The sequence below is a fragment of the Alosa alosa genome, chromosome 17 (assembly GCF_017589495.1).
Source record: "Alosa alosa isolate M-15738 ecotype Scorff River chromosome 17, AALO_Geno_1.1, whole genome shotgun sequence".
Classification (NCBI taxonomy): Eukaryota; Metazoa; Chordata; class Actinopteri; order Clupeiformes; family Clupeidae; genus Alosa; species Alosa alosa.
Window position 1 is genome coordinate 14293261 of NC_063205.1, and position 14119 is coordinate 14307379.

The 14119-nt window shown below is 42.8% G+C and overlaps 1 protein-coding gene across 2 annotated transcripts; it reads right to left on the minus strand.

The window, feature by feature from the left end:
* Nucleotides 1-10105: 10105 nt before the first annotated feature.
* LOC125310734 (transcription factor ETV6-like) lies at nucleotides 10106-12826 on the minus strand (the record flags this gene model as incomplete). 2 transcript variants are annotated; one of them, XM_048268374.1, is given in 5 exon segments in its annotated part: nucleotides 10106-10693; nucleotides 10887-11013; nucleotides 11139-11239; nucleotides 11619-11761; nucleotides 12128-12826. In XM_048268374.1, coding segments are annotated over 5 exon segments (1109 nt in total), but the record flags the coding sequence as incomplete, so codon positions are not given.
* Between the last annotated feature and the right edge of the window lie 1293 nt (nucleotides 12827-14119).

The window sequence follows — 14119 nt, forward strand, 5'->3', positions numbered from 1 at the left end:
GAATAATAAACACCAAAAATAACAAGAGTTTGACAACAGGTATTTGACTGCTGGGATAATCTCAGAAAGGGAGGAGGTGGTGTCTCAAATACCTTTAACCAAAGATTCTAGAGTGTGTATATAATCTGCCCTTTAACCAAAGATTCTAGAGTGTGTATATAATCTGCCCTTTAATCAAAGATTCTAGAGTGTGCATATAATCTGCTTTATCTTTGACAACTCGGAGGTATTATGCACAGAGTAGCCTACAGAAGAACAGTACAGAAGTCTAACTGGTTATAATACAGACTTTGGGCTCTATCTTGCACTCCAGCGCAATTGACTTTGCGCAAGTCGCTTTGTGGGCGGATCTAAAATGGGGTGGTCTGTAGTAGCTACATTACTCATGGGTGTGGTTTGGGCGTAACGTGCAATAAACCAATCAGAGCGTCATCTCACATTCCTTTTAACAACAGGCACGCTAAACACTAAATGTTTAGTTGACCAATGCACGAACAATACCGGGAAACAGACAAATATTATCAAGGCTTTGAATGTTTCCATCTGTGCACAGAGTGTCTGTAGATCGGTGTGCACAGCATTCATTCCTGCAGGCAGGTGGCCATGCATGCGCCCTTAAAATAGCATCTGAATTTGCGCCACTGACTTTAGACCAGGAGGTTCCTGGTCTGTGGCGGAATTGTTTTCTGAAACTGCAAAATATCAACAGGGACCGTTTGCGCCGGAACACGATCCCTCTTTTCGCTGAAACGCCCCGGTGGGCGCACATGTACCTGTGGAGGGAAAATTCCAATATGTGCCGACTGCAAAATAGGAAAGACAAAAGCGCGAGTATACAAAGTCAATTGCGCTGGAGTGCAAGACAGAGCCCTTTATTAGAACTGGGCGGTCATCAGACAGAACGGTCAACATAAACAGAACAACGGTGCTTCCTCTTTGCTTCCAGTAGCCTTTGCTCTTCTCCTCTTTTCTCTCCTGTCCTCTCCTCTTTCCTCCTCTCCCTTCACCTGGCCCTATACCCAACCTCTCCTCTTCTCCTCACCACCCATGTCCCATCTCCTGTTTGCTCTTCTCCAATCCTTTCCTCTCTTCTTCTCATCTCCTCACCACTCGTCCCATCTCCTTTCCTCTGTTTTCCTCTCCTCTAATCTCTTCTCCTCTCTTTTCCCCATCTTTGCTCTACTCTGCTCCAAGAGATCACCAGGGTTGATAGGAACCATCAGCTATGGAACAGGTCCTTTAAACTCCTAAACCCATCATGTCTTTGCTCCTCTCTCACTTTCTCTTTTCGCCTCTTCCTACACCTCAAGCATCTTTAACTTGTGCTCTGTATGGTGATTATATACACACTGTCAGTTACTGCAATGTCATAGGTCTATATTAAATATGCATTTGATAATTAATTGATAATACAAGTAAGGCATACACCTTTAGCCAGTAAGTGTATTAGCTACACCAATGGAATCAGTGTCATTAGCACTTCACATGATCAGCTGAGCAGCCATATTTTAACAGGGCAAATATAATAAAACTCATTATAAACTTTAATTAACTTCATTAAGCTCATGCTTTTATTCAAAGCAATTTACACTGAGGGATAAAGGAGAACTTATAGTAATACATTACTATTCATATCATACAAAACCAATGAGGAACAACCTCAGATAAAGCTCCAGTGCAAAAGCACCCTCTCACATAGCCCTTTTCCACCGACAGAGAAGCGGTTCCCTTCCTGTTCGCGAACCAACTTTTGAACTGTTCGGATCTTTTCGACTAAACAAAACCAGTTCAGAATGTGGCACTTTGGTTGGGAGCTGGAGCCAAAATATAGTTGTTTTTTTCCTGCGTGTCATTCTACCGTTCAAAGGGGAGAAATGATTTTTCCCTCCTTATGAACTGTTGCAACCATGAGTAAACAAAACTAGTCAACTAGCACTACACTGTTGACTAGCATTTTCTGCCGTTTACGGGACAACTGTCTTATCATCCTCCTGGTTATGCATCTCATTAACTTTTGTTTATGGACGCAACACCCACTGTTGGTGACGTATCCTTGGTTCCGTTCAAAACTGGTGGAAATGTGGGCTTGTAACACCAAGGTTGAAAACATTCTGAACTGAACCAGTTCAAGAACAAGTTCCCTGTTGGTCAAAAAATGCCCAAGAGCCAGTGAGTGAGCTGAGTGTAACTATCTTCTGTTTTGTGTTTGAAATCCAAACTTTATTTACAGATGTCAGACATACAGATGCATTCTGTAGCCTAACTCTCTATGCTATGCATTAAGACATGACCACCCAATCAGGGCACAGCTTTCCTCTGATGGTGGAGAGATGAAAGCAATCACAGCATGATAAATTGACTTGGATTGAATGCACGCGATGATTGAATGCTGAATAATTAGTTGAACTGTGATGGCTTATACGATGGACATGATTTATTATCTGTGACCATATAGCTTTAAAAATGAAACAAATACTAAAATGATCAAACGAAAAGGAAGAAAAGAAAGACATGATCACCACAGAAAGAAATAGATGAGTCACGATGAATGAAAAAGGCAGCTTTCATGAACTTTCAGAGCTGTACTGCACCCGACTATAACACAATCAGGAACACGACCATAACCCAAAAACACAACACACCCCCCTCTGAAGAGAGTGCTCTATTTGTCCAGTCATAGGGTCAGTCAGGAAAAAACAAAAGATCTAACAGAACATCCTGAAAGAAAATGTCTCAGTGGACTGTATAGGCGTATACCACAACGCTGGGTCTGTTTGAAACGGAAGACAGCTGCCTACTGCCTCCCTCCCTACATAGAGGAGAAGGGTCTGTCTGCCTCCTGCAAGACGGAGGCGTAACTTGTAGTAGGCGTAACTTGTAGAAGGAGGCATGTCTTGTACTTTTCTAAATCGCGGTTCACGCAAGATCTTCCTCTTTCGCGGTTATCAATGTTCACGCGAGCTCGCGTGAATATTCGAAGGCAAAGACAGAAACAAGTTAGAAGTGAAGATTATGTCGGTAAGTAGGTAAAAGTAAAAGAAGATGATGTCGGTAAGTGAAGTGGACAAGAATGAATGTTTTGTTTTTACAAGCTTAATGAACTCTAGATCTGAGGCAGACTACTTGTGGTTGTGCTACTGTTTAACATTATTTACGAATTGTTCAAACGCTTATACTGTTTTAACGTTGGAAGAAACATCAGGTTGGTGCCCGCTGCATTTAGCCGACGCTTTACTCAAAAACTACTTTCAATCATCTATGAATTATTTCAGGACCAGGCCCCCAAGAGCTACTTCATATAAGCTGTCTGAATGAATGCATCTTAAAAGCAAACTGTGAAACAAAAAAGCGTAGCCTACTAGCCTATATAGTGGCGGGAAACCTGTGGTATCAGAACACAGTAACGTTAGCTAGACCGGAGTTTTAGCCGGCCACAAGTGTTGAATGGTTTTTCGACTATTTGCTCTGCTAACGCAATAATAACATAAAATAAGAAAGCGTTGGTGGAATGTGAGGCTATTAAACTTAAGTCAGCGAGTTGCTTTTCGAATCCCACCATTATTTCATGCCCTGCAGATAATCTTCAAGACCATTTTGGACTGTAAACTCAATTTTTTCACACAAACCCCGCGTCACAGACCTACGCCACACACCATGGAGGTACAAACAATCGGATTTTTGGTTATTTAACCATCAGTTAACTTCAAAACAGGCATTTTACTTTGGATAGTCAAAAGCAATACATCATAGGAGTGATTTAATGTCAAAAAATCTAGACTGGAGTAACTCAACATTTGACACCTCCGAGAAGTTTAGTGTTCTAAAGACGTCAAATAGCTCGTTATCGTTACAGCCAAGGAGCAAGAAGTGAACACGCATGTATGGCTATAGAAACTGTGCCTTCATGTTACAACTAAACACGAGAAAAAAACTTTAATAGCCCTTGAGCCAGCTCCTTACTATTGTGATCTCAATGGCTATGCAGCGTTTGTTTGCACCTCCTGGTTACCTCCCAAAAACGCCCTTAATATCCGTATGTTGGTGTGAAAGAATTAGGGGGTTGCACGGACGTCAAGTTCTTGACGGTAACCAAGCTGCATGGCTATGTTGAACTTTTAGAACTGAATGAAGTACAATGGAGTATTATGCACTTTGGATACCATAAGTGACTTAACTAAGATAAATAAAAAAAAAAATACTTTCAAAAAACACATGAAAAAGCATCTTAGTCAGCCATACATAGGAACAGCTGTGACCTGAATAGTAATTAGTGTGTTCATGTAAGAGTATTTAGTAGCTTAGGTTTTACATATTTTGTTTATATGTATTGTAACGTTTATGAGTCAGGAGCCAGAGCTTCGTTCAAGGCCAGCTTTATTCCTAAGAACAAGGGCAGGGACACAGACAGCAAATACAGCACACACTAGGCAGGTCAAACACACCCTCACACTACACATACAGGGGTGGACGCAGCCACCCACACAAAAAAGGATCACACACGAGGAAGAACTAAAAGGGTAACACGCTACACTAAAACCTGGACATTAAAACAGTAAAATAAAGGCATTTACACACAAAACAACCCCACAGTTCTCCCCCGCATCCCAGCATGCACTGTAACACAGTTGTAGCACTTAGTCCAGGAGCACCGACATTACACAGCCCCCCCAACACAAGGTATTGCCGTCCTCGGCAATCGCTACTTCACTGCTGTAGTCCACGTCGGTGCACTAGTCCGACCCTCAGACACCATGTCCACAGAACCGCCAAAAAAACGTGGGGTGTGCCACCGCAGCACTCCTCCACTCCAGACGGGGCCCTAGGTGGCTTCCCAACCGCTGACGGATGACTCGAGGGCCGGACATCAGGGCCTGATGTCGCTGCACCCGCGCCGCTCCGTTCCATAGTTTTTTGTGTTTGTGTTGTGAAACACCGAATCGCAGAGTCGGTTAATGATGTGTCACACAGTGGGCGTGTCTGGTAGTAGTTGCCGTGTCTGGTAGTGGGCGTGTCTGGTAGTGGGCGTGTCTTGTAGTATTGCAGGACGCAGACAGATACTATTGACATAGAGAGCTGTCTCACTAGACATGACTGGATTAAATGCATCTTTTAAAAATGAGCGTAGCACTCTAGAATATTTGGTTAACACTACGGTATGACGTTAGCAAAGGCCTGATGTTTAAACTAAATACTAAATTAGCTTACGCAAGCTAGCGACCAGACGCTATTAATGGTTACAACAATGGCATAATCAGATAGTAAATTGTTTATTTCTCATCTCAAATCTACAAATCTAAGCAAAATAAGGTCACACAAATGACATTTTAAACTGATTCAGCAGTCATTACCGATGTCATCCGCCATGTTTGTTTAACTTTCACAGCTGTTTCAGACCGCAAGTTGTTGCCGCAAGGGATTATGGGTAGGAGGGAGCATGAAGTGTGCATCGATGCTGCCTCCAAAAATGACCGTTATTTGGGAATTCTAAGATATCTTAGAAGGGAGCAGAATTTGTTTTTTTGGTTTCGAACCGCACTTGCTGCCTTGCTCCCCAGTTAGATATCTTAAAAGGCAGCAACTTTACCCGTTTCGAACACACCCGCTAAGTCCCTGGGAAAGATGTGAATCCCTGAACTCTGTGAATCACACATGCAGCACTTTGCTCTCTGTTTGTCCAGTTATAGGGTCAGTCAGGAAAAGAACAAAAGATCTAACAGAACATCTCGAAAAAGGAAAGATCCCTGAGAAAGGTAGAAGTCTGTGCTAAGCACAGGTGCAGCACATTGCAAAGGCAAAGTTATAAATGGACTTGATAATGGGTTCTGCGCAGTGACAGATGTGATGTGAACTCGAGTTTTCTTGATGTCAGTGACACCATGTCTTGACAGAGTATGTCTAGAATTACGCTTAACAGTAACCAACATATGTCAAAGAGACTTTCCATGCAACCCACCGACTTTCCATTAAGAACTGCGAGCATTTTTTAGTAGATAAAAGTGGCACAAATGTAAGTCATATTAACACTCTGAGGTCCCGGGCCTTTCAGACAGTTTGAGGCAGTCTGCTACACCTTAACATTTTTAAACACAAGATTGCTAAGTGAAATAGTCATGATATGTAAAGGTGTTCTTTCAATTTTGTGGGGATTCCAAACTGTATAAAATCCACAACATAGTAGATGGCTTGTGGGTACGATAACGTTTTTTTTTTTAAATCTGTTCTGCATTTTGCCATATACCATCAACATGAATGTGAAGATGATGAAGACTAGCTGCAGGGACCTGGCGGAGGGCACAGGCCACCCCACCAGAGATGTGATAGTTGGACTTGTCAGCATGAAACATCTTGAAGAAGAATTGTTTTCTTAGCCAAAGTGTTTTGCATTAATTTTATGATGGCCATATTTCATTTCATGCATGTATGTCACATTACATCTATGTTCAGGCACAATTTCTAAGGCACACTAGAACATCAATGCCAGATTAATCCAGGCCCATTAAGACTGACAGATGGCCACCCATTCAGATTCAAGAAAATGGCCTGAATACATAATAATAATAATAATAATAATAATAATAATAATAAACTAGCCAAATCAGAATTTATATTTGACTGGCAATACATCAATGTCAACCCGTAGATGGGTTCAAGTGGTCATAGTTTCGAGTTGGCAGCTTAGCTGTTACTGTAAGTGCCACTGTATGGCTGAACAACTATCATTGACCTGTTTTCATGGAGGACGTAACCTCTCCAATACAAGATATTAAATAAATATACAAATTTATGATTTTTTCACATGTAATTTTTTCCGTCATTCTCAATGTGAGTTTATGGGTATATATGTATTGCAATGATATGCATGTCAATGGGCTCAACAACCAATTTCTACTATAATGAAGTTGTTCTATCCATCCACATCTACAGTAGCCCATACTGTATCTGGTGGAAAAACATTATTCTCCATGTTATGTGCTTCAGATGATCTACAAAAATTTAAGTTATTTGCTATACTGCATACGTTAAGTTGCTTATTTTCAACTCTTCTTTACATAAAATAGTTTGATTATTAATAATGCATAATTTAGAATTGAATCTAAGGTTTTAATGTGCACTGTTTTACATGTTATGTTTATGCGGCAACCCTCTTTGAATCTGTGCCCCAACCTGGCCACTCCATCACTTTTTTACTAGAATTGCCACTGACCGCCTTAACAAATGAAAAACCTATAGCATATGTTGCTATGTTTACTTTAATCCAACTCCAATTTCTTCTACATGACATAATAAAAAACTTGAGAGTTGAACACATTCAACTGAGATTTATGTTTTTCTGAGCAAACTCGAACATCTGTTTGGGTGTGAAGCCGGGTGTGCATGCGTGTGTGCGTGTGTGTGTGTGTGTCCGTGGATAACCACGTTTTGAGAAAGCACCAGCAGACCACACGCAGAGACCCCGGCCGGCTCCCTCCAAAAGCGGGCCGGGGAGAGGAGATAAACACAAGGACAGAGGCAAACACTAGCTGGCGGCGCGACACCATGAAACGGGATCACAGCAACTGGGTGACAGGCGGAGGAACGAGGGAGAGAGAGAAAGAGAGAGAATTTGTGTGTGTCTGTGTGTGTGCAACTGTGAAGGAGAGACAGAGAGAGAGACACAGAGAGTGAGGATGGAAAGAGAGAGAAAGGGATGTAATTGTGTGTGTGTGTGTGTGTGTGTGTGTGTGTGTGTGTGTGTGTGTGAGAGAGAGAGAGGGAGAGAGAAAGAAGAGAGAGACTAGCAGACACATATAGAGGGAGAGAGGGAGAAAGTAAGAAGAGGCAAGCAATGAGTTGAGAGAGATGGAGGGCAAATCAGGATTGTGGAGAACAGGCCACTCAATCAAGGAGGGTTTCTGGGACAGAAGTGGCCGGAAGTCAATCATCCCATTAAACTACAACCATCTGGAAAGAAGGATGAAGAATAACTGCAGAACTATAAATAGTCTACAAAATCACAACGTGAACACATGAACTATAAATAGTCTACAAAATCACAACGTGAACACATGAACTATAAATAGTCTACAAAATCACAACGTGAACACATGAACTTGAAGATATTTCTACATAAGTATAATAAACCATATATAACACATCTAGGTTTTATGTCACCATTGACATGTGAGCAAAATATTCGGCTGAGATCCATCAGGATAATACTCTGGAATTCCAGACGTATAAAATCCAGTGGTTTAAGTCACAACTTCCACACCTGGGTTGATTGGCATTTTGACATGTGTGGCAAATAACATGCAGGAGAGAGAGAGAGAGAGAGAGAGAGAGAGAGAGAGAGAGAGATGACAAACAGAACACATGAAAGAAACAGAAGAGTAAAGAAAAGCAACATATCTCCTATATAGATTTGGTTTGGGTTTCCATAACAGAATGATTAAAAAAATGCTAAATTATCTGAAACATGCTGTTTATACTGGAAGTTGGGAGTTTAAATGTAATTATTTGGAGTTATCTTCGTTGTTGTAATTATCTTTAGAGTAAAATTACATAGCTTGGAGGCATAAAATAACACGTAGACCCGTGGACTGTTTTTCCCACTCATGTCTTGAAACACATTTTCTCATGACACAAATCTGTTGCTTAAACAGTTTGCCATACCTCCTAGTCCTAACACCTGAAGGTTAGCCTCCGACATAGCACTACACAAGTATGAAAGGTGAAAAATGAATCACGAAGACATTTACACTATAAATTCCGAATGAATTAGTCTCAATCTGCAATTATATAAATCAATTATCTCAATTATACCAAGGAACTAATCCGCTGTCCATGTCCAAGGCATGACAATCACTTGTCTTGACTCACTCACTCAATTCAGATCAGAAGTTATAGAATAATTATTTTCATTAACGACAAGAAAACAATGAACAATGGTAAGGAGTTTACGGAATTATTTCCCCCTCTCCCTCCCCCTTTTTGGGAGGGTGTTTAAAAATCTCACTTCGGAAATGGGTCATGTTTGAGCAACCTTCAAAATATAAAATATACCTGGTGTCCCGCTTCCTGGGATTACCTCAATCCCGGCCAGGGTTTCAGAGCAACGCCCGATAATCCATGGGCACAATAACAAATCGACAATTTGAGTGTGACATCAACATCACCCGAACTTTGACAGAATAGCTCCAGTTTCGATGAACGGCGGGTTGTGTACTCCAAGCGATGCGTAGGAAGAGTGGATGAAACTGTTCCCTCTGACACTTCTGATAGGATTTCAATATCTCTGTTCTCTTGGCGGGTTGCTGTCACTTCCCGCCTCCTCCAAGGACTTTGAGTTTAGGAACGTGATGAGAGATGACAATCGTAAAAACGTAGAGATGTCTTACTCAAAACGACAAAGTTCACTAATTTTTGCCTAACCACGCAAACTGACACATTGTTTGAGACGTACCATTTTCTGAATGTGTTCACTGCTAGTGGTGTAGCTTCAAGTGACAGGAGATCTGTGCGCGCACGAGCCTTCAGTAAACTGCACTCCGTCTCCGTTACGCACAATATACCCACCATGGGTATACGCCCCATCATCATGCTCATGCAAAACAGTTGGCGCGAGCGCGCGCACGCACACACACTCGTGAGGGAAGAAAGTTTGACGCACCTATTATGGGTCTTTTTCCTGATAAGTGGCTGTATATCAGATTAACCCAGACAGTTTTGCCACCCTAGTGGTGTGTACACATTCAATTCTTGATATCAATTATATTATCCCTCTGCTACATAAATCTGTAATATGGGCAATGACAGTTGATTTTCTTTTTTAACTGAGGATCTCAGGGGCAACGTTGATGTAATATACGGCGATGCGATTCCCATGTATGAACAGGTCCGTAAAACGACAACGCCATCTGGTGGACAACACACTACGTCAGTACCTCGGTTCCGTCAGTGAGGTCCCCTTGGATATTTTGTCGATTTAACTTCAGTGTTATTTAGTCTTAAGTATTATTTGTGCGAGAGGTGCATTCTGAAAAGGCTTTGCTAAAATATCTGTAAACATGTACTGTTCCCTACTCTGCAAACATCTGTGTGGATACTGAACTCAACTGTGACTCAGTCAGGAGTGACAATATTTATTTTCAGAAATGAATTTGTGGATTCAGAAAACATTTGTCACAACAGCAATAGTTTGAAAACATCCCACCCCTCTTTTTTAAAAAACAAAAATCGTCATATCCTCATTCAATATACACAAGATAAAAATAAAAACTGAGGGGGAAAACAAATCAGCAAAAAGGTGTGAATCCATTGATTGGACTAAAAGGTCATCTGTACAAGCAAGGCAGAAGGAATAAAAGGTTGTTCCTCTCTCTCCACTTATAGCATTTCAGAAGCAAGATTTTCCTTAAAAAAACGCATTGCAGCTCTTTAGCCATGTCACTTCTCAGGTATCTGTTTAAGATTTGCGGTTTGATCTAAAACACAGGTGTCCGTTTTTTTTTTTTTTCCTTTTCTTTCCCTTTCTTTCTCGTTCTCTTTCTCTGTCTCTCCAGTAGAAGGGAGCGCAGGTTGGTGTGCTTCGCACCAGTGCAGGCCGAGCGACTGATTGTTCACACGTGTGAGGCATCTGTGGTATAACAGTCCATAGGTCTCCTCGTCGCTGCTCTCAACACTCCTCCTTCACATAAATTTGCTTAAAGTCCTCCTACAGAAATGGGAGTGGATGGGGGTTAACAAGATAAGAGATTTGGTCCATTAAAACAATATAACATAAGAATAGATCACAGCAAATATCCACATCAAATATCCTGGTAATATCCTTATTGTTTGCAGTCTATGTATGTATCTATGTATGTCCTCTCTCACTCACATACACACACACACACGTACATATGTACCTCTCGCGTGCAGGCGGAGTTGTTAGGGCTCTCTCCCTTCACATAGTTCTGCTCGTCAGTGTCCGACTCCAAGTGCTCCAGACGCTCTGACGTTCCGTTCATGATCTCATCCGGGGTCTTCATGAACCTGTGTGTGTGTGTGTGTGTGTGTAACATTTTATGTAATAACAATTCACATTGATCACATTTACACATTTCAATCTCCCATAGATCACAAACAAATACAGAGAGAACAGAGAGAGAGCTTCTTACCTGAACAGCAGTCTTTGTCCTGGCTCTTTCCTGATGATGTTCAGTTTGTAGTAGTGTCTCATTGCTCTTGACATCTTCTCGTATGTCATATTGGTCCTATTCTGTTTTCGGGACAGACAGACATTTCTCAATATGCTAACTGAAGAATCAACACTATTGTACATCACACTATTATACATCCTAGCTACATACAAAAAAGTATGTACCAAGCTTTACTCCAATGGATGTGTCGATCATTGAATGTCTAAATGTTACCCCTACAAACATTGTTAACATTGTCACTGTTAGAAAAAAAAAAGGTATTAATAAAAAATCCGATGTGCATGTTACATCACCACAAAGACCGGAGGCATCTCGGAAAGTTTCTGCAGAGGTACTTTTTGTCTAATGACTATGGTATAGCATATACTTTATATAAGTATAAATAATAAAATTGAGTTGAATGAAGTTGTTGCATCCCCTCAGCTCAGTCCCTGGTACCTTATGGTTTCCCCAGAGCCGGGCCAGGCCATTGGGGTCCATGATGCGGAAGACTTTGGACTCTGTGTCCTCCCAGCGAATGTAGTTCTCGTACCGGCTATCAGACAGGAGCTGGTACACGTAGTCCCAGAGGAGCCTGCAGTCTGCATAGGAACACACACACACACACACACACATACATTAGTGCCTGAAACAAATTAGACAATTATAATGCTGAGAATCATGGTGCGTCAGACAGATAAGAGGCGAGTAACAGTTTACTGTGACACCTGCAGCAGAAAATATGCTGTCAAGCCTAATGTATGTTTCTGTGTGTGTGTGTGAGAATGAGGGAGAGAGAGTATACTGTATGTGTGTGTGTGTCTGTGTGTGCATGAGTGAGAGAGAGAGAAAGAGAGTGTGTGTATGTGTGTGTGTGAATGAGTGAGCCGGAGACTGAGAGTGTGTGTGTGTGTGTATGTGTATGGTGTTTGCCTCTCTGCAGGGGCATCACATCCCCAGAGTCTCACCTGCTATCCGTCCAATGGGCATCCCTTGGTCCTCGGGCGGCGAGACAGGCACGATGACGTGGTTACGGAAGCGGCCCTCCTCCTGGTGGTGCGGGTGGTGCCCGTGCGGGTGGTGCGGATGCCCGCTCTGGGCCAGCTGGTGTGCGTGGGGGTGGGGGTGATGGGATGCGCTGAGGGCGTGGTGCTGGTGCCAGGCGCCTTTGCCACCGTGCCCTTCTCTCTCATTCTCATGGGCCGGGGCGTGGATGGCCGCTCGGCCATGCCGGTAGTCGCCACCGGCGCCTGCCCGGCCGGGGCTCAGCAACAGGGGGTGCATGATGGCGCTGGGCATTAGCTGAATGACCCGTGGCGAGGGTGACGGCTCCTCATGCCCGCCGCCGTGAGGGCTGTTGCTGCTGACCCCCCGCGAGACGGCTCCGGAGTCGCGTCCAGGCCCGCAGTGCCCGTTGGCAGGTGCCGCCGGAGACACGGAGAGCGGGTACAGGTCCTCGGGCGCGTGATGGTTGCTGTCGGGCAGCTGCGAAGACGCCTGCTGTGAGTCCTCGGCCAAGCCCATCTGAGGATGGAGGAGCGAGGGTGGGGAACGCCGTGGGACTGGGTGCAGGTGGGGCGACCGCGAGCGGTGCCGGTGGCGCAGCTCGATGGTGGGGGGGTGCTGGGGGGGTCCGTCTGGTCCTCGAGGAGCTCGTCGTACCGTTTCTGCAGCCACAGACAAGAGGCTTTTCAGCGAAATTACAAATTTGAGATTCAGGGCCGGTTTCCCGTACATGGATTACGGGATTACTACTTACTCACATTCAAAGGAGATCTTCACTGAGTTTTCTTCTAGTTTAGTGCTAGGTGTAATCCATTAATTGGCAAACCGGCCCTAAGATTTCAACCTTTATAAGTCAACTAGGAAATGAAAAAAGCACAGGCTGTCTCTGCCACCGATCTGGAATAGTGTACAGCAGTGGCAGACAGCTGTGGCTTTTATGATTAGGGCCTTCAATGCCCATTTCACTTATGTGTATACTGTACAGGAATCCCTCTACAAAGTCTGTTAAAAGAGAACGTGGCCATGAAGATTGCATTCTATAAAGAAAGACTATGTAGTTCAATTTGTTACTAAGTTCAGTCATTTATCAATTAATTAAACAAACCAAACAGCTGTCATTGATAAATACAAATGACCCATCATATCAGTTTCAAATGATGGGAATGATGTGCAAGATTCAAGAATAAACTACCAGTAGATGGCGCTTAAACTTCATTCCTGCAATAGTGAGATATTGCAGAAGTTGCACCTGGAATTTCCCCTATCTGATTTAAAGAGGAAATAATCTCCTCCAGGAACTCTCATTATCCCTATTTCATAGTATTGAATTATTGTCATAACAGCGGCACAAATAATGAAACCATACAGGTCTTTGTTGTCTAAGATATGTATATTTTTCAAACCATTCATTTGAAGAGGTTTTTGTTTGTACACTTCAAACTCCTTGAACCATAAAGAGAGATAAAGTTGAAAAAAAAAAAAAAAGGCCAAGCATAACATGCAGGAAGGTGCACTTCCTTGTGGAACAGGTTTTCTGTCAACATTCCAAATTGGAATTTAGACTCCCACCCCACCACACCCACCTCTCCACCAACACCACACCCCTCCCCTCACTCACACACACACACATTCCTCCCGACCCTCCCACATCCACCTGTTGACTCGGACTGTACACACAGGTCACATTTGTATAACCGGAGAGAAACCAATCACACTTATAAAACACTCCGACTGAGATAAGGAGAATGATCTGAAGACTTGGACGTGATCTGAGGACTCTGCCATCTAGTTATATATTGCCGTCTGCTCTGTGTGCACAGTTAATCACACATTAATCACACATAAAACATGGCGGCTTCTAAAAGGAAGGAGGTGGCGAGGTTGTTGGCTAAGCTAATAGCGTGTGATTGTCCCGAGATTCCCTCATTAAATTGAATTAAACCAAAACAGAATCA